We start from the raw sequence: 19,894 nt of genomic DNA on the forward strand, positions 1-19,894 counted from the left end.
AAGCAGCACTTTAGCTAATGGGGCCTCCCGCCGCTGCTGCTGCTGTGCCACCGCCATGTGATTTCTGTTCTCATCCTGAAGCAAAGTTCTTAACCTGAGGTACTATTTCTGGGTTAGCGGACTCTGTAACCTGAAGCGTCTGTAACCTGAAGCATATGTAACCCGATGTACCACTGTAGGCAAGTTAAGACCAGGAGAGCTGAGGGAGAGAAACAAAACTCCTACAAGCCTTGCTTTTGCTTCTATCGTCTGCAACATTTGCGTTAACACTAAGTAAGCAGAAAGGGGTAGCCCCAAACTGTGTCTCTCCCTACCTGCCACACAACCAAGCCCTTCAGCCGCTAGCCTGTTTCTCACCATTCTCCCAAAGTGAACCATTTCCAAACTGGAGCGGCTGAAACACTTACTAGCTGCGTGCACAGTTGATGAGTCCGCACCCTGGGAGTGGCGAAAGATTGTGGAAACTTACCTTGTTTGTGTTGGAAAAGGTGCTTCCTCTGCCCATATGTTTGGAGCGTGAGCGCCCCCTGGCTGCAGCATCTTTGGGAAAGCTTGTTTTGGTAAAAGCCCACCTGCCAGTCCATCCTCTTACTCCCTAATTGCTGAATCTCTGACGCCCCTCCCCAATCTTTTTCTCTCCTCCCTTTCATGCAGTAAACTTTGAGGGATGCTCAGAAAGGACACACCGACCCTTCGCTTCGGACGACACTCGCTTCAGGGTGCGCTCGGATGGCGTGGTGGTGGTGAAAAGGCCTGTGCAACTCCACGTTCACGAGTGGCACTTCTTCATCCATGCCTGGGACGGGGCTGGCAAGAAACACTCTGCCAAGGTGACGCTGCGAAGTCATGGCCATGGATCCCACAAGCAGCATCCTCATGCGGTACGGAGCCTTCTGTTCAGAGCCTCCTTCCTCTGCCAGCCTCCCTTGCCCTCTTTGTTTGTCAGGGAGCCTTCCAGAGGTGCTAACCAAGGCTTCCATGATGAAATGCCCTGCTTTGTTCATTCCTTGCTGAGCTAGAGGTGCGTTTATTTTTATTTTGCAGGAGCCCTATTCCCTTGGTCATGGAGAGGTGCTGACCTTCCCAGTATCCGGCCCAGGCCTGAGGAGGCAGAAGAGAGACTGGGTCATCCCACCCATTGTTTGCTCTGAGAACGAGAGAGGTCCTTTCCCCAAGCAACTGGTGCAGGTAAGTTGAGGTGGCAGCATCTCCTGGGGTCCCTGCAGGGGCCTGCTTCCCTTTAAGTTACTTTCCTTGATGCCCAAGTTGGTAATGTCGTAGGGTCACTGGGGATTGAACTAGATGGGCCCAGATGCAGAACATGAGTGCGCCAGCATTACCCCCACGTGTGATTCCATGCAGAGGCATACTACCTCTTGACTGTGGAAGGGGAACATAATCATTGTGGCTAGTAGCTCTTGGTACCCTTATCCTACATCAATAGGTTGACTCTTCTAAAGCCATCCATGTTAGTGGCCATCACTACATCTTGTGGGCTGTGCATCATTGGAGGCTGCCTGCTGGGCTCATGAGCTGCAGGTGCACCTCCTCTGTTGGTGGGCAGCAAAAGGACAAGCGTCAGGGAAATGGATATGGCATGTTTCAACCAGCCTTGACCACCTAATGCTCAATACCTGTCATCGTCTTGATTATTTTCTCCACCAGATCCAATCTAATAAGAATAAAGAGACGACAGTCTTCTACAGCATCACTGGGCAGGGGGCTGACACTCCTCCTGTTGGAGTCTTCACCATTGAGAGGGAATCTGGCTGGCTGAAGGTGACCCGCCCACTGGACAGAGAAGATATGGACAGATACGTGGTGAGTCCCTGTGCACTGTTCACAATCAAGCTTCAGGTTCTTCTTTCAGGGGTTGGAGCTGGCTGTTGGCAGCATCCAGTGCTGCTCCTCTTGCGGGTGGGAGGAATGGGAGAAGACATAGGTGAGACAAAAGTCTCCCTTGGGTGCCGTCTAGGGGTTTGTCGGTAGCTGCCAAGCTGTTTGGTGTTTCATTAGAGCTGGCTTCTCCCAGCCTGACCCCTTCCAGATAGTTTGTATTACAACTTCCATCAGCTCCAATGAGCATATGGAGGCTGCCAAATTAGTGAAAGCTGCGTTGTAGATTAGAGACATATGAAGCTGCCCTAAACGGACCAAACTATTAGCACATCTATTTATTTCAATCTTATACCACTTATAATTTACCACTTATACCACATATAATTTATACCACTTAATTGTGGTCATATCTAAGCAGTATACAGGAGACCCAGTATAATAAGATTAAAAATTAGTTTGAAGCATAAAATCTGAGTTCAATTAAAAAGCCTGCTGGAATAAAAAGTTTCCATCTAGTTCAATGGGGGTGGGGTGGGGCCTTTCTGACCTCAACTGGAAGGCCCCATAGTTCTTAACATGGGGCTTCTGGTGGAGACAGCTCGTGCAACTAGCAGTGGCTCCCCTGAGTGAGCAGGGATATAAAGGATCAGACTGATCTAGCTCAGTCTTACCGCCCTAACTGGTAGCAGGGTCTTGTGGGGATTGAACCTGGGTCCTTTGGCATGCAAAGCAATGGCCCTTCCACAAGGCCCCCCTACCTGCCTGTTTTCACTCCCCTCCAGAGAAGATAGTCCTTCAGGAACTTTCAGTCCGAGAATATGATGTCCATTTGGCAAATGAGAGAGCATGTCCTGACTCCCAAGCGGTGTCTTGGCTGTCTCAGGTTTCTTTGTAGTGAAATTTCCTCTTGAAATATTGGGTGGATAACTCATGAAACCTGTAAAGCTTTAGGGGTTAAAAGCTGGGCATCCTGTTTCTTGAGTCTTGCTATTTTTTGGAGTGAAGCTGTTAAGGTGCAAAGGAGGAGGCGGCTGTGACAGGGGGACTGCCAGAAGCCCTTTGCTGCTGTCCCCATCGTATGACTTTTGCTGAGAACAGCAATAAACTTTCTATGTCTGTGGTTCCTTCCTTTAAAAATAGAAAAAAAAGCACTTTTTCTATTTTTGTGTCCATACTAGTGAATTAATGGCCCTTTGTTGCTTCTCCTCTGCAGCTTTTCTCTCATGCTGTGTCTGTGAATGGGCAGCCTGTGGAGGACCCCATGGAGATCATCATCAAGGTCAGCGACCAGAATGACAACAAGCCCATTTTCACCCAGAGCGTCTTTGAAGGATCTGTAGCGGAAGGAGCCAAGCCAGGTAGGTGTGCGTGTATAATTGCATATATGTGAGTAAAGGCCATCGGTGGCTGGTGCCCATTGGGACTAGTTGGGTGGAAGGCAGTGAGCCCAATTGTAGGTAGGGTTGCAGTCAATGAGAGGCAGAGCCAATGAGTTCTAGCTTTGTCCCCTTGCCCTGCTGAGTTCTACAAGGGCAACACTGAGGCTAAAGGAGAAGGAGGGTGGCAGCCAGTTGCACCTCACCCTCCAGAATGGATGCATTTAACAAGGAGGGCAGAGTGGTTGGGCTAACTGAGGACAGACAGACATTTGTGGGCCAGTGCCCCATTTGTCCTCATGGACCAGCCTCTATGGGAAGTTGCTGCAAATCCTCTCATTCCTGACCATTGACCATGCTAGCCATTTTCCCATGATGGGAAATGGAGTCCAACTCTGCCTGGGGTCCGTGGCTTCCCCAATCCTGATTTATGTGCATGGCACTACTTCACTGCCCCCCTCTAGTTTTATTGTCCACAAAGCCCGCTCAGTCCAAGCTGTGCTTCCACCTCCCTACGTAGATTATACAGCAGGTAATGGAGCCCACAGATCCCTTCAGCTGTCATGCAGACTGGCATGAGACTGGTATTTATTGTGCTCAGGTGCTCTGTGGCTTAGGAACCTAGCTCAGGGTTGCTGACAGCACAGAAAGTATGCTGAAACCTTGGAAAGGCACTGTCAACCCTGCCTGGAGATGCTGGGGATGAGATGCTCACTCCTAAACTATGGAGTGAGTTGCATTTCCTTGGAGATTGGCACGTCTTTAATAGCTGTCTGGGACAGAATCTGTTCTGCCTTCCTAACTAGCATCAAGGCAGGTCCCCGCCCCCTGTTTCTGCTTCTCAAATGCTTTTTTATGCATTCCCAGGTACCCCAGTGATGCAAGTATCTGCCACGGACAAAGATGATGCCGTGAATACCTACAATGGGGTCATCACCTACTTCATAATCAGCCAGGAGCCCAAGCAGCCCTACAGTCAAATGTTCACCATCAACAATGAAACAGGGTGGATCAGTGTGATCACAACAGGCCTTGACCGAGAGGTGAATGTCCTGGCTGTGAGCAGGCGGGGGCGGGCAATGTTTGAGGGTGTCAATCACTATCAAGCACACCTGTAGCACTTTCCAAGTCTGTACACTTGCAATGAATCACTTGCACTTAAACCCTTTTGGAAGTAATGATAAGTATGCACCTGATCAAATGCTGATTTGAAGCCACCTCTTCACTTATTATGTTGTATGAGTTTAACTGTTGTAATGATAATGATAAGAAGTGGCTAATCTAGGCTAATCTTTTCACATGCAAGCCCCCTTCCCCATCGATAATTTTCTCTCTGTAATGTTGACATAACTTGGTTATTTGGTTTGCTTTCAGGAATTCCCCCAGTACACGCTGGTCATCGAAGCTAGAGACATGTTAGGAGAAGGCTTAAGTACTACAGGGAAAGCAGTGATTACTGTCACGGACACGAACGACAACCAGCCAATATTTGACCCACTCACGGTAATGTTGAGGCTTCTCCTACGCCTTCCTTGAGCAGTCTGACATCGCGTCCTACCCTGCCAAAATCCTCTGTCCCTGCATCCCAAACTCCTGCCTTCTCCAGAAAAGGAGGGGGAGGCCCTGGGGAAGTTCCAGAAGAGCCTCATCATAGCATCCCACTGAGCTGGGCCTCTGCACCCCAGCAAGGCAAAGCCACACTCGGCCTAAGTCAACATCCTCTTTCTGTCTTCTAGTACGTTTCAACTGTGCCAGAGAACAAGGTGGGATTCCAAGTTGCCAGGCTTTTGGTGAAAGACGCAGATCAGCCAGGGACCTCAGCATGGAAAGCCAAGTACACCATTGTGAAAGGGAACGAGGAAGGCAACTTTGAAGTGGCTACCGATCCCCAAACCAATGATGGTCTCCTGACAACCATTAAGGTAAGTCAAAGTCCCTCCTTGAGCTGCAGTCCACTTAAGCTTCCTGCCTCATAAGCTGCTGGGACTTCATGCTTTGCCCTGGTGTTTAGGTGGATGTTACTGGCACTCCCTGATTGCATCATCTCTCTCTCTCTCTCTTGCCTCCTTTCCAGGGTCTGGACTTTGAGGCGAAGGATCTCTTCACCCTTCTGGTTACTGTGGTGAATGAAGTTCCCTTCTCGGTGACTCTCCCAACATCCACGGCCACAATCACTGTCAACGTAAGGGATGAGAATGAAGCCCCCATCTTTAACCCCCCTGAAAAGTCTGTGACGAAGTCTGAAGACCTCCCTGCTGGGCAGCTGGTGACTACCTATACCGCTCAGGACCCCGACACAAATCAAAAGCAGACGGTCAGGTACAGGAAAGGTTCAAATGCTTTGCAAGGGTGCTAGGTGAGCAGGTTAGCAAGGAAGTGAGTCTCAGGGCAGAGCTGAAGGGTCAGGAGCAGAGCTCACTCCGCTGTCAGATAGCTAAAGGGGACAGGAAAGAGCAAGGAAGCACGTACAAGAGGGAGAAGCCAAGGGAAAAGCTCATAAGTAGTTCAGAATACAGCTGCAAGGTTGCTCACAGCAGGTCTTGGAAACATCATGTTGTCAGTCCTTAAACAGTCTGCTCAAATACAGCCGCAACATGTGGCTAATAAGTATGGTAAATGTATTATTATTAACAGTTAGAATATAATCCAAAATTTACAAATCATAAACATCATTTTATAATGTATGTATAAGTCCATAAACAAGAAAGAGTCAGTGTAATGAATTGCTGTCGGGGAACACCACGACGCAGGTAGAATGCCTTTCAGTAGATAATGTCCAACAGTATTGTTGTGCTGGGTGCTCCAACGTGTAGAATTCAGTAATGAACAGCAAACAAGCAGAACAGTGTTTCCGGATTAAGTCAACTGTTTCGAAGACGTATCTTCGTCAGCAAATAATTTCTAATAAATTATCCATTCAGGTAAATGTGATACTTATAGACCAGTGCTCACTAACCAGTGTAGTCCAACTGTTGGCTACACTGGTTAGTGAGCACTGGTCTATAAGTATCATTACGTTGACTCTTTCTTGTTTATGGACTTATACATACATTATATAATGATGTTTATGATTTGTAAATTTTGGATTATACTCTGACTACTAGTAATAATACATTTACCATACTTATTAGCCACGTGCTATGGCTGTATTAGAGCAGATTATTCTGTATTGCAACACAGGGGTTTTGTTTTAGTCCTTAAACAGTTGCAGGGGCATTTCATCTGTTTTTCTGGGTGCAATTCAAAGCACTGGTGTTTGACTTTTAAGGCCATTTATGGCTTAGGGCCCAGGATACTGGAAGGAACTGTGACCTTCACACCATCCTGCCCATACAATAAGGCAACAATGAAGGCTTTTTAAAAAAAAGTTCTAGACCTGAATGTTTTTACTGCAGGTTTTTTGTGGTGTTTTAATAATAACTTTTAATTTGATTTAAAAAATGACAACAACAAGCCAGAAATTTGTTTAATTCCGGGCAAGGTATAACTTTGTTAATAAAAAGCAATAATAGCTAAATGACACTCCACACCACTTAGCAGCACAAATTAAGTGTCCCATTGGACGGCACGTACCTAGGAGAGATGGCAAGCTCTTATTGAGGTTTCTGTGAGTGTATTCTTATAGGCTTGGCTTCCTTCCCCCTCCGTATTTGGCCCATTAGGTACACTCAGCTGAATGAGCACTTATTATCTATATCTGTTGTAATAGCCAAGGTGTGTTAGAGAAAGGTGGGCAACATTTTTCAGGGGGCAGGGGGGACATGCTGAAAGTGGGCAGGGCCAGAGCCCAATGGGTGGGGTCTCTCTTTTCCATTTTCCTCTCTTTTTCTGCCATCTCCTTCTCTCTCCCTGCCCAGAGCTCTCAGATTATCTCTGCAAAGCTTTTCACCCCCTCACACGACCCTTCCATTGCTCAATTTGTTTTCCTTTTCTGGCCATTTTTTCCTCCATCCACCCTCCCCCCCCCCCGACTTGGGCTTCACTACCAGCAAGTAATGAGGCCACAGGTGACTCTTGGGCTGCAGGTTGCCCATCCCTGACTTACAGGGATGAACCTTCAATTGTTTTGACCGGCAAAATGTCAGAGCTGCTGTCACTCACCCTCATTTCTCTTGCAGTTATTCTATTGGGAGCGACCCAGCAGGGTGGCTGAAGATTAACCCTGAAAATGGCATCATAGAGACGAAAGCCCCTCTGGACAGGGAGTCTAAATTTGTGGTAGACAACACCTACACGGCTCTCATCTTGGCGAGTGACAATGGTAACTGGGACACATTTTTAGCCCTTTTCCTTGGGGTCAGGTGCTCCTCCAAGTCCCAGGAAGGAGCAGGCCCTTGCTACAGTGACTGTGATGGATAGTTGTGCTAAATGTTGGAATCTGAGGAGTTTAACTGTCATACCCCAGACCCAAGGAGTGCCCCTCTTGTCCTTTTGATGCCAGTTCCTCCTGAGATTTCTGCATCTCACAATTTCACATTTATCTTTGAAAAACTTGTACATTGCTGTGTATAAGCATTCAAAGATTGAGGGGAAACCATACTATGCCACAACAATGAAAACTTCTAAAACATAGAGCATTTCAGTTTCTTATTTCTTCACGGTTGCACCATTTTGTGTTTGTTTAAAAATCTACACACACACACAAACAATTTCTTCTGGTATATTTTTGTTGCAATTTCCCCTTAACTGAAATTTTGTAATCAGCTTTTTCTAATATTTGTAGCTTCTTTGCAAACAAAAAGTCCTATTATACTGCATTTTTGCACATTATTTTTACTAACTTAAATACGTTTGCTTCTCTTTAGGGATGCCTTTGCTCACAGGCACAGGAACTCTTCTCCTGTACCTGGAGGATGTGAATGACAATGGGCCAGTGCCAGACCCACGATCCTTTGACATCTGCAACCGGAACCCTGAACGCAAGGAATTGAGCATTGTGGACAAGGATCTTCCTCCAAACACTCAACCCTTCAAAGCAATGCTGCTCTTGGGCTCAAGCGCCAACTGGACGGTCGAAGTAAATGGAGGTAAGCTAGTGGGAGGGGTGGTGTCTGCACTCTGCGGACCAGTATGCATGTGTGGTGGGAAATTGCTTGACTGCCTAGCCTTGAGCTGTCCAGGGACATCTTGTTCTGCTCTACCTAAGAGGCCTCATTCACGAACAGCAGCTGAAGCGGCAAAGTTGTACCACTGCTTGTGCTACTTTAGACTGCAGAACAGGATTTGTGTGACTTTCCCATTGCATAGAAAACTAGTAAGGCAAGTAGAAGACTTTAGTAGAATCCTCCTTCCTGGTATCTAGTTTTCTATATGTATCTAGTATTCTTTGTTTTTATCTTTAAGCCACCTTGAGTGCCATCAGGAGAAAAGGCAGTGCATAAATAAATAAATAAATAAATAAATATTATAATAATACATGCAGGGAAACTATAATATCAGGAAGGAGGTTTCTAATCAAGCCTTCTACCTGACTTACTAATTATCCTGTCCCCTCTACTGCATGGAAAAGTATGCCATGGGGTGTTGAAAGCGGTACTGTCCAAATTTCAAGTTTCCCACTTTAGCTGCAGCTCTGTGAGAATGAGACAAAAATTAGACAATGTGCATTTGTCAAATCTGCATGTGCGTTAACCAGATAATCTACTGGTTAGTTAAACCAGATAGTCCCTTTCCAGAATCATTTTAATATTCAAGTTGGTTCATGATTAGGATAGAAAAAGGCTGAGCAGAGTGTTTTCCTTGCTTTGCAAAGCCCTAACCCTGAGCCTGCTTTTTCTCTCTCCTTATGTTACCCCATAGATAAACTGGTCCTCGAATTGACCAAGCAGCTGGAGCCAGGTGAATACAGCATTGCCCTTGAGCTACAGGACGCCGGGGAAGTGTCCCAGACAACAACAGTCAAAGCCCAAGTGTGTGACTGTGAGGGGGCAGCCAAGAATTGCGAGAAGAGGGCATATATCGCAGGCGGGATGGGGATTCCAGCCATTCTGGGCATCCTTGGTGGCATCCTTGGCTTCCTGAGTGAGTATTTCCTGCAAGGTCTCATTGTGCCCTTGAAGGTGCAGGGGGACGGGAAAGTGATCCAGCCCCCTTCTCATTTATTCTGTCCATTTTATGCCTGACACCAACACACCTCTCTTTATATATTTGTTGAGACTTCTTCAGTTCTATAAAGCAACTGACAAATGTAGTAAATAATAATAGATGGATTCTGCAACTTCAGTAGACCATGCACACAGATGCAATTGCAGAGATAAATTTGTTTTGCCTCTGACACTTGTGCGGAATGGCACTGGCAGCAGCAGGGAGGAGAAATGCTAGGTATTGAAGCTAATCGGTGGAAGTTATCCTGGGCCCTCTTCTCCCCAGCAACTCAGATTTCGCCAGACATTCCTGCCTGTCCATTTTCCAAAGCAATACGAAAAACCAGTATGATCATTTTGTAGAAATAAATAAATGGTGAATGCTGGTAAGACTAACTTTGCACTAGTAGTATCTAGAGCCCTAGCAAAATGCAGTGGATGAAGAAAAGCAATACCTAGAAATCTGGTTCCAAAATGTGATAGGAAGATAGATGTTTTAATATCAAGAGCTTCCAGTGGAAAATGATAGAGCTGGTCAGTGTGAAGTGCTGAGGAGTGGGAGAGAAGAGGACCTAAAGGACACGCTCCTTTGCCAGCTATTGAAACTTTGGGGTGTGTTTGAGGTATCTGCAGATAACACTTCCTCCTGTGCATCCATTAATTTAAACAAGTCTACCTTGAGTAAAACCATACTTCTGTGCTGCAGAGCTGATCTGCTTGCAAGCTGCTGAAAGGGGCAGATAAATGGCTTGCAGCTGTGGGTGGGCACTGCTGTAGGAAAAGGTATGCCTGAAGCTGAGACAAATACACCTGTCTGCCCATTCTGTAGTTGTGGAAGTGCAGAATAGATCCCGCTCTGTTTTAGAGCTCCCTGAATCAGCCGAGCAGACAGACCAGGCTGGCATTCACAGTTGCTTCTCCAACTTTATTTTCTTCTAGTCCTCCTGCTCCTGCTGCTGCTGTTTGTGAGGAGGAGGAAGGCAGTGAAGGAGCCTTTGCTTCCACCAGAGGATGACACACGAGACAACGTCTACTATTATGACGAAGAGGGTGGTGGAGAGGAGGATCAGGTGAGCTGCTGAGTCTTAGCCCAAGAGGAATGGGGCTACTTCTGTGGGTTGCCCACAAAAGCCATTACTGCCCTGCTTTGCAAGTCGTCATGCCACCTCTTTCCTCCCCTGCACATTTTTGTTCTTTTGTGAACGTCACATCTTGCCACCTGACTGGTAGAGTAAGATAGTCCTGAGGTTACATTGCAAGCTGGCCACATCTCTTGAGCCTTTGCTTAGATCAGGGATAGGAAACTTTTTTCAGTCTGGGGACCACATTCCCTTCTGGAAGCCACATGCCAGTGAAGGATGAAGCAAGAAATAAAAGTGGTTGGAGCAATGGGTGGGGCTCTTCTATACAGTAGGCCATAGGTCCAAGTGGCTTCACACAAACACGCACATGTGCGCATACACACTCCCCCCCTCTGTTCATCCAGGCATATGGTACATTATCATAAAACAAAGAAGGGCACATTCCCGCCAGGCTAAAACACTCTAGAAGGTTGCAAAGCACAAAGCAGGGCTAGCAAGAGGTATGTCCTGGGGTGGGGTGGGGGGAGCACAGGAGAGACCACATTCAGCCCCAGGCCTGAGGTTCCCCATGCCTGGCTTAGGTCAAGCAGTTCCCAGAAATTTACTTCATAATTTACTTTGGCCTGACCAGCCATATATTTAAAAAAATAAAAATGTAAGATTAAGAAATGTATTGATGTCCCAAGGGAGTAAACAGCATGTGTTTATATACATTCATTTCTACACTGGAAGATGCATTCTGCCCATCTCTCACCATCCTCCTGATCCTTGTTAGCTAAAAATGTTATGTCCTGCAAAAGGCCTTAAGCGATGAGTGGAAATGGTAGCATCTTATACCCTGGATCATCTTACTTACCTTTGCATCTATTTTCTGAATGTGTCTCTCTACCCTTCCTAGGACTATGACATGAGCCAGCTGCACCGTGGCCTGGATTCCCGCCCTGAAATCACCCGCAATGATGTTGTTCCGACTCTCATGCCGGCTCCGCAATACCGCCCACGGCCTGCCAACCCTGATGAGATTGGCAATTTCATTGACGAGGTGAGTGAAACTGGCAGCTGAGCCACACAAGAGAGTCCCATAACATTTGCTGTCACTATTAGCAATATGTTTGGATATTCCTCATAAATTGATGATGATGATACACTTCTGCAGTGGTACTGATGTGTAAAGGGTTTAGCTTTGATTGACCAATAAACTGAAGTTTGGGCATCTGATAGACAAAATTGAATTTTGTTATTGATGAGTTTAAGTCTGTTTAGGAAAGAAAAAGGAATTCTTTTATAGAACATTTCTCAAGTCACTACAATTCTTTTTGGAACAACTTGATCACTGTATCCATTTGCATGACTGATAATCCAATGAAGATCTGTCCCAATTAATGACAAATCTTCAGTTTTGGTTATATGTAAGTTATATTTTCCAGTCATATTTTGATTTATGTTTTCATTTTTATATTACTCTGAAAAAATGCGATAAAAATGTGGTGGTGGTGGGAGGAAGAGCATGCTTAATAGCAGGGAAGAAAATTACCCCGTATCTGCCCAGTGGCTGGTCATACAGTGTTCTCCAAAGTAATGTCTCTAGATGTGGCCTTGGGGTCAGAGGTCATGATTTTCTCCAGAGAGCTGGTATCTCATTGCTCTAAAGCAGAGGGCCACTATTGCCACAATCAACTTGCTCTAATGTGGAACAAACTGAACACATCTTCCTTTCCCTTCCTACAGAACTTGAAGGCAGCAGATACAGACCCCACGGCACCCCCATACGACTCTCTGCTTGTGTTTGACTATGAGGGCAGTGGCTCTGAAGCAGCCTCCCTCAGTTCTCTGAATTCCTCCAATGGTGACAGAGACCAAGATTATGACTATCTGAATGACTGGGGCAACCGTTTCAAGAAGCTGGCTGACATGTATGGAGGAGGCGAGGAAGAAGACTAGATGTCACTGGGATTAAGTAGGGTTTAGCTCTGTGTGGAAAGACAGAAATGAAATCGACTTATCGTCAACTTTTCCCAGCAGCTGACCATTGGTCCAATTTGCTGCTTTTTCTTGCAAGTTGCCAAAATGCTGCATAAAACTTGCCTTACTCCCAATATTAGCCCCTCTTGGGGTGCATTCAGATGACCACATTTTCTTCATGATTCCACCCTTGTTCACCAAAGATTATGATTTCCATGTAGGCAAGAGCATACATTATATGGAAACTTCAAGGATTTTTTTTATCACTATCAGAGCCTCTGAGGCAATTTGCAAAACATACTTGATTTATTAATACAGTAATAATAGAATACTGTTTTCTAATGCATAGGCTAAGGTTTAAGGAATGTTTTAGGGATGACTTAGCAGTTTTCTGAAATGCAGCTCAAGTTATGTGGTCTGAAATTGTTAACTCTTTGGGAACCCTTAGTACTAATGCACTTTAGGTGTTTCTAGCACTGTCATTCCAAAGCACTAACCAAAGATTTATTCCCAGGGCTGCTGAGTGTATCCAGCAGTTCTGTACAAGTGTAACACAAATGTGAAATTTGGAACTCGGGGAAGAACCTTCAGCCTCTGAATCTTGGCTTTTTTTCAGAGGGCAATTGACTGCAAAGATGAATGGTGTCTGATTGACATAGTGGAAGCTGAGGCAACTTTTCTAGCATATGGAGAATGAAGCAGGCTTTTGGTGCAAATCTTTTTGCCCTTTCCTAAAAAAAGCAGGAACAGAATATGCTGTAGAGCAGAGGGGTGGGGAATCTCTGGTCTGTGGGCCAAACTTGGCCTGCCAGGGATTTGAATTTTTCCTGCAAGGTTGGAATCTGGCCCATGGATCAGAAAGTTTCCCTACCCCCAATATACAGGGTTTATCTGTAGATATGTGTGGCGCACACTGTATAATTCATTTTTCCTTGGCGCAGGATTTTTGTAGTTTATAGGAGTGCTGTTTTTAGTGCACAGTTAAAACAGCTGTGATTATTCCAAATGCTTACAGTGTAATCCTATATGTGTCAATTCTTAGATAATCCCCTTTGAGTTCATTGACTTACTCCCAGGCACAAGTGTGTAGGATTGCAGTCCTAGACAGTAGCAAGATTTAAGAGAGCAGATGACAAGAAATCCCAGAGGAGGAAGACCAATATTTAGGGGTCTCTGATTCAGCTGATACCAAGTGCCTTTGCCCTGCAGCCTTAGCACTGACCTCCTGACCATTCTCTTGGTGACCTTTTGGACCTCTCATAATATTGCAGACATATGCTCATGCTATCTCTAACCATGTTTAAAACCTAGTTTCAGTCCTTTATGCCATGGATTGTATCTTTTTGTGTACTGTTGTTCATATATGTCCCTTTCTGTGTGTGTAAAATGCAGTTGAATAAGGTGCACATTTTCTTTTTATGCATTTCTCAGCCAAGAAATCTATTTTTAATTTTAGGTGGACATTCTGGTGAAGGTGCCAGTTTTTTTTCCTACCAAGTGTTTTTCAGAGTTAACTGCTTTATATGATTACTGTGCAATTGATAGGGTGGTTGTTGTTTTTTAAGGTGGCTTACTCTGGTTTTAGGTCTGTATATTTAGCTTACCTTTTTGAATATGTAATGCTTAGAAGACAGGTGGAGGGGAACATGCCTTAAAAGCCATTATTTATACCTTTATTTTATGTGATTCCTTTTTAATAAGATTTTAATAAAAACGTATTTTTTAAAAATGGTCTTTTTGTTTGTTGCTGGATTTCTCCACATAATTTTCTCACATTGGTCAACCTCTTAAACTTGCAATATTTTCCTGACTCAGAATAAATGTATTAGAATATATCAGCCATATTCCTTATTTATTTAAAGGATTTATGAGCTGCCCTTCAGTAGTTTCCAGGACTCCTTACAAAAACAAGATCAGAAAACTTTAAAATAATAATAATAACACTGTTGGATCAGACCAGAGACCCTCTAGTTCCGGTATTGTGGTAGGTGAACTGTGTACTGGGATTTGTAGTCAAAGGCATAACAAGGATTCCTGAGGAACATAAAAAGAGTGATGTTAGCTTTAATTTCAGTTCTGAGTGAGTTCCTGAAATAAAAAAAGCTGCAGCATTTGTCTCCAGTGTTTTGGATCTCTTACAATATAACACTAGTCCAGCATCCTATTCTCACATTGGATGACTAGATGCAGCAGCACTTTCCCCACTTCCTATGCCTAACAGTGGAAGAAGAACATAGCCAGTGTTGTTAGTAGACACTGAGAGCTTTAACCTTCGTGAATTTGTTTAACTCTTCTTTTAAAGCCATCCAGTTTGGTGGCCATTACTACATCTGGTAGGAACAAATCCCATAGTTTAACTACATGTTGTGTTCAGTACTTCTGGTCCATCCTCAATATTCCATTGTTCAGTTTCACTGGCTAGCCCCAGTGTCTAGTATTCTGACTGGGATAAAACTTTTTTTAATCCACTTTCTCCATACCAAGCATAATTCTACACACCTTTATAATAAGAATGTGTCCTTTTCTTCTAAACCAGAAAGCCCCAATATAGTATAACAATAAGAGGATTGGTGCTGAAAGGATAATAGTAGTGGCACCAGGCAAGTCTCCTTGGGAATGGAATATAACAGGTGGCCTCCCCCATGGGAGAAGGTTGCTCTGCCAGTTCCAGCAAAGTACTAAACTATAACTTATTTGAGTATCTCTTGCTCAGTCTTCCTATTGTGCCCAAAATAATAAATGCAAGAGAGGACCTACCTGTTCCAAGTCAAGGCTGAGTTTAAAGTGTGTGTAATTTGCAAGAGGCTTGTGCTGGAAACAGTCATTCCAAGCTGAGGATTGGTTTGCTAGCTAAAATAAATAAATGAACCTGTTACATGTTATATGCTGAGCCCATGCCAAGGGGATGTAGGATTATTTGTGGCTTTAAAATATTGTGAAATTAAGGAGTAAAGATGCAGGAGAGCCAGAAAGTCCCTAGTTCAAATCTTTCCCCTTTGCCATGAACTCAGCAGAGGTGGAACAGCAAATGTTGCTGCTCCGGGTTAAGGTGCTTAACACCCAAAGTTGGCCAAGTTATTTTGGCACCTCAGAAAGAGAAGCCCTTAAATCTCTCTCTATATATGAAATATATTAATAATCCACCTAATAAAAGTGCAGGTCCCACTCAGCCCTTGCCTTCCTGTTTGTAATAGGGCACTGGATGGGGAGAGGATAATAATACTGGCCTACCCTGAAGGGTTGGTGTAAGGGCTATAACTAGGTAATGCATGTGAATCACTTTGAACACTTCAGAATACTATACTGTACAAAGTTTAGGTGCGTGCACGCTGAAGGCGCAGAAGAACGTGAAAGACGCTGAACAAATACATCTACACCATACATTTAAACTACACGACGTCTTCCAAAGAATCTGGTGAACTGTAGTTCACCCCCTTACAGAGCTACAATTCACAGCATCTTTACAACTCCCATGATTCTTTGGGGGAAGCCACAATACGGTGCGGATGTTACCTGAGCCTGTTCAGCGCCTGCCAGAGATATCCGGGACTCACTTCCTTTGAAATAAAAAACGGCACTGATGCAGATCCCAAACCCAGAAGCAAGTAAGAGAGCCCTTGAAGTCCAGAGGAGAAGCACCCTCATCTATCGTACCTTCCCATAATGGCAGCCTGCTTCAGGGCGAGGACCTTCCCAAGAAGGCCGCTCCTTATACTACTCGCTCGCGTACCTCCAGACCTTCCCAAGATGGCGAAATGTGGCGTCCGACCTTCCTAAAATGACAGCACTGTCTCGGCTTATCCGACCTTCCTAAGATGGCGGCCAGAAGCGCAGCGTGAAGCAGCCGCGATGGCCGGGAGCGAGGCTGTGCTGAGACGGGTGATTGAGGCGCTGGAGCTGCTACTGGGGACAGCCAAAGCTGCCGGTGAGAAGAGGGTGGGGGCCTTGGAGGCAAGGGCTCCTGCACCTTTGCGGTTCAAGGGAGGCTGCAAGCGGCCTGGTCGTTCCCGCAGCTGAACGGCCTCATTGAAAGCCCGTCTCTCCAGGGAATGCCCTCTGGCCAATTTTAGGGGGTGATGTGCCGCGTATGGCTATTTTATTTTATTTATTTTTATACCTTTGTATCCCAAGAGCTCAAAGCGATATACTGTACAAAGTTATCACCCGCCGTCCCCCGCCCCTTGCTGGAAACCCGCTGCCAAACGGTACCGGTCGCGATGGGCTCAGTGTAAGGTAGCTTCTTCCTTGTTTAAATCAGCCCTTCATCCAGAACCATGAGGACTGGAAGCTTGCTTCGTTTTTAGGGGAGCGGCCACAGTAGTAGCTGCTTAGTAGCAGAGCACATGTGTCATGTGCAGAAGGTGTCCCAGGTTTGATCCCTGACAACATCTGCAGGTAGGGTGGAGAAAGACAGCCCACTTGAATCCCTGGAGAGTTATTCTGCCAGTCAGAGCAACTAGGAAGGGCTTGTCACAACTTAAAAGAATAACAAAATGTCAGAGTAGAGGCAATACTGGGCTAGCTGAACTAATGGTCTTACTCTGGCACCTTCCTACAGGAATCCATGAAATGGTAAAAAGTGGGGCGGTCCAAAAAGCGGCGGGGTGTGTGTGTGGACATTTCTGAATGGACCCTGCTGCTTCAGAAGCCAGAGCAAGACAACTCAAGGTTCTCAGAAAAACAAAGGCTGCAGTCCTAGTCTCACTTAGAATATGCCCCATGTCCTTTGACTTACTTCTGAGTAGACATGGTTAAGATTATGCTGTAACCCAGAAGGGAGAGGAGAAACTTTGGGATGGGAAAAATATAAGAGTTCTGTTGGATTTGATCAGAAATGCAGGGACAAGCAGGGCTTGCAGACAAAAGCTCATTCCTGCTCCCCAGCAACTGTTGTGATGGGTGACCCTAATTTCTGCGAAGCATTGGAGGCTGCAGAGCAGCTTCCTATTTTATTGACTCTGTTGTAAGTCTTCCATTCTGCTTCCAGAAGCAAATGGTGGCCTGCATGCTTTGTCTTTTCACTACTTCCTGTCTTGTCCTGGCAACAACCCTGCAACGTAGGCCAGGCATTATTCAGCTGATTTAAGAAAGGAACGAACACTTTGATAGGCTCTTTAATCTGGCAAAGAGTCCGAATATACCTATATAATAAGATGCAGCTCCAAACCTAATGTGTTCAGCAACATTATTGTCTGACATTAAAAAAACCATTCCAACAAAATCAGAAATAAAATTGGAGTATTTCTGGCACAAAGAGCAGCATGCTCCTTTAAAACTTCTCATCAAATAGAGCAAAATATTTCATTGTTGTGGACTTATTAGAGATCCCTAGTCTGCATACAGAACCATAATTTCTAGTGTTTCTTGGGGGAGGGGGTTGTATTTCAAACTCGTTTTAGAGTGTGGTGTAGATATATTTGCGGCATGTGATCAACTGTCTGTCTGTCTGTCTTTCCAGGCACAAATTCAGGCCCTCTGCAGTCAACAAAGCATGTCGATTTGCTGGAATCGTTGCGCTTTAATGTATCCATTTTGGAAGAGAAGTTTGCCCAGGACCCGCAGTGGGATGAACTGCAGAGGTTGAGAACTGAGGTCTCTAAGCAGGCTAAGTGCCTGGCGTCCTGCCCGGATGTGCCTTGGAATTTTACTTGCCATGTCTTGCTCCTTTTGCTGTGTCTCAAGCAGTGCATGGTTCTCTTAGCAACAACTTACTGTCCACCTCAGCCAAACCCCAAGACAGCTGAAGCTGCACCTCCTCTGAGTCCTGACACCCTCAGCATTGCCCAGGAGAAAACTGTGCAGGTGGCCTTACAGTTTGTTGTGACCTTAGGCATTTGCCCATATCTCTTGCCTGGCATTGGGCTTCCCCTGAGAAGCAGGACAGAATTCAGTGCCCTGGTTCAAGAAGTGGCTTCACCCAGATGCATTTCCAGTGCCACACGCCGGCTTTTTGTAACCTGCACTCTCCTAATGGAGGTTGCTGATCACACGTCCCTGAGCAGACTCATTCTCACACGTCACTTGGGGGATCTCCTGGCAGGGCTGTGCCAGCTCGGATTCTGTCCAGCAAGAAGGAAGGATGAAGAAGAAGCCAAGCCCTCAGAGGAGCAGACGGTGAGTTGTCAGCTTGGATTCAGGGCTGGGAACCTTCTGTGGCCTTCTGCTGCTGTTGGACTCCAACTTCCATCAGCCCCTGGTGTGATGGGAAATGTGTGTAGTTCAGTCTTCCCTGTCCTGGTGTCCTCTAGATGTTGTGGGACTCCATCAGCCCTCCCTGGCATGACCAGTAGTCAGAGATGATGAGAGTTGGAATCCAGCAATGTTTGGAGGGCCACAGGTTGCACATCTGTGGCATAAAGAGTATATTTTGTTTAGCACCAGTTACCAACTCCGAATAGTCAGGATGGGCATCTCAACATTTTTATAGAGCATCACTTATATATGATGAAAGGTGTTTTTGATAACTTTCCAAATTTTGATAACTTTCCTAATCTGTCGTCTCCTTAGAAAATTTAGAGAGAGTGTCTTACATTGTTGGAGAAATTTAAAAGGGGTTCCTGGATTGGAGGTGTTCCTCCCAGAAACCCAAAATCCAAAAGAAAAGGATGCAGGCCTTTATTGAAATACAAATAGGAACAGCCTTTAAAAATAAGGAGGCTGTGAAGAACCACATCCAAAGCAATGTTTTTATACACTTCCAGATTATACTCATAATTTCTCTTCACCAATCAAAGGATCGCAGCAGTCTTAATAGTTGCAAAACAATGTCACCATTCTGAACCAATCAAAATAATTTGGCTCTTCAGATCAGCCCTCATTATAATATCATGTGATTGTATATAACCATTTTTCAGTGTCTTTCTTTACTGAGACTTTGACTGATTGTCCTATTCATTCAGTGTTTCCCAATATGCTGTTTGATCCGTCTATAAAACAATTCAAGATTAATCACAATTTTCATGCCTAGCTGATTCTCTTTTCATGCATACAGTGGCCACCATAGATTCTAACAGTTTATTCTTTTCAGTGTTCTGTAATAGACATTCACTACATGCAGTACGTAAAGGCAGCTAGTTCTGTACTGTAAAAGCAGGCAAGCACAGGCCTTTTCAGTTTAGCTAGGCCATAGGCTCAAAAGAAAACGGAATCATCAAAATGATACAGTATGAAATTATTATTTTCTTCATCCTCATGATCCCACTGGAACCTTCTGTGCAACTCAAACATTGGACTGGTACAAGTGAGGGTGTCTGGGTTTGAGGGATGCAACCTATGAAGCAGTAGCGGTTCAGCAAACAGTCATTTGCAGCAGCATGGGACATTGGAATGACATCATGTAACACTTTGCTCAGGTTGGACATGGGCCTGGTAAGACTATGTGCAAACTTGTCCACATCAACAAGGTCTCTCTCTGCACTGAGATAATGTTGACACAACAGAACATTGCGAATGACAACATCAAGTTTGTGTCAAACAGACCACAAGGTGCAAACAAGATTGCATCAGTGCAATAACCCGCTTCATGTACCCAAGACACCATCTGCTAGCTTGA

The 19,894-nt window shown here is 45.1% G+C and overlaps 2 protein-coding genes and 1 long non-coding RNA gene across 7 annotated transcripts in view; 2 read left to right on the top strand and 1 right to left on the bottom strand.

The window, feature by feature from the left end:
• Positions 1-14,073, top strand: part of LOC310850596 (B-cadherin-like) — a 31,436-nt gene extending 17,363 nt beyond the window's left edge. Inside the window, exons 3-16 of the mRNA XM_083752145.1 lie at positions 655-881; positions 1,045-1,188; positions 1,666-1,821; positions 3,053-3,197; positions 4,083-4,258; positions 4,590-4,718; positions 4,952-5,137; positions 5,290-5,534; positions 7,334-7,476; positions 8,021-8,242; positions 9,015-9,236; positions 10,238-10,368; positions 11,279-11,422; positions 12,109-14,073. Of these exons, the coding sequence (XP_083608271.1) occupies positions 655-881; positions 1,045-1,188; positions 1,666-1,821; positions 3,053-3,197; positions 4,083-4,258; positions 4,590-4,718; positions 4,952-5,137; positions 5,290-5,534; positions 7,334-7,476; positions 8,021-8,242; positions 9,015-9,236; positions 10,238-10,368; positions 11,279-11,422; positions 12,109-12,321 (2,483 nt within the window). The 3' untranslated portion in view covers positions 12,322-14,073. The remainder of the gene's footprint in view (positions 1-654; positions 882-1,044; positions 1,189-1,665; positions 1,822-3,052; positions 3,198-4,082; positions 4,259-4,589; positions 4,719-4,951; positions 5,138-5,289; positions 5,535-7,333; positions 7,477-8,020; positions 8,243-9,014; positions 9,237-10,237; positions 10,369-11,278; positions 11,423-12,108) is intronic.
• Positions 14,074-14,175: 102 nt separating this feature from the next.
• LOC310850607 overlaps positions 14,176-19,894 on the bottom strand; it is a 168,967-nt gene continuing 163,248 nt past the window's right edge. Inside the window, exons 1-3 of one of the 3 annotated variants that reach the window (XR_014567384.1) lie at positions 15,997-16,046; positions 15,100-15,192; positions 14,176-14,376 (exon numbers count right to left, since the gene is read on the bottom strand). This is a non-coding gene — a long non-coding RNA (uncharacterized lncRNA). The other 2 variants (XR_014567385.1, XR_014567383.1) reach the window with 2 other exon arrangements.
• The window catches only part of TANGO6 (transport and golgi organization 6 homolog), a 44,540-nt gene continuing 40,632 nt past the window's right edge, over positions 15,987-19,894 (top strand). For all 3 annotated transcript variants that reach the window (XM_083752142.1, XM_083752143.1, XM_083752144.1), the window contains exons 1-2: positions 15,987-16,267; positions 17,801-18,456. In XM_083752142.1, the coding sequence (XP_083608268.1) occupies positions 16,192-16,267; positions 17,801-18,456 (732 nt within the window). In that variant the 5' untranslated portion in view covers positions 15,987-16,191. The remainder of the gene's footprint in view (positions 16,268-17,800; positions 18,457-19,894) is intronic.

Source organism: Podarcis gaigeae, assembly GCF_964106915.1.
Source record: "Podarcis gaigeae genome assembly, chromosome: 8".
NCBI lineage: Eukaryota > Metazoa > Chordata > Lepidosauria > Squamata > Lacertidae > Podarcis > Podarcis gaigeae.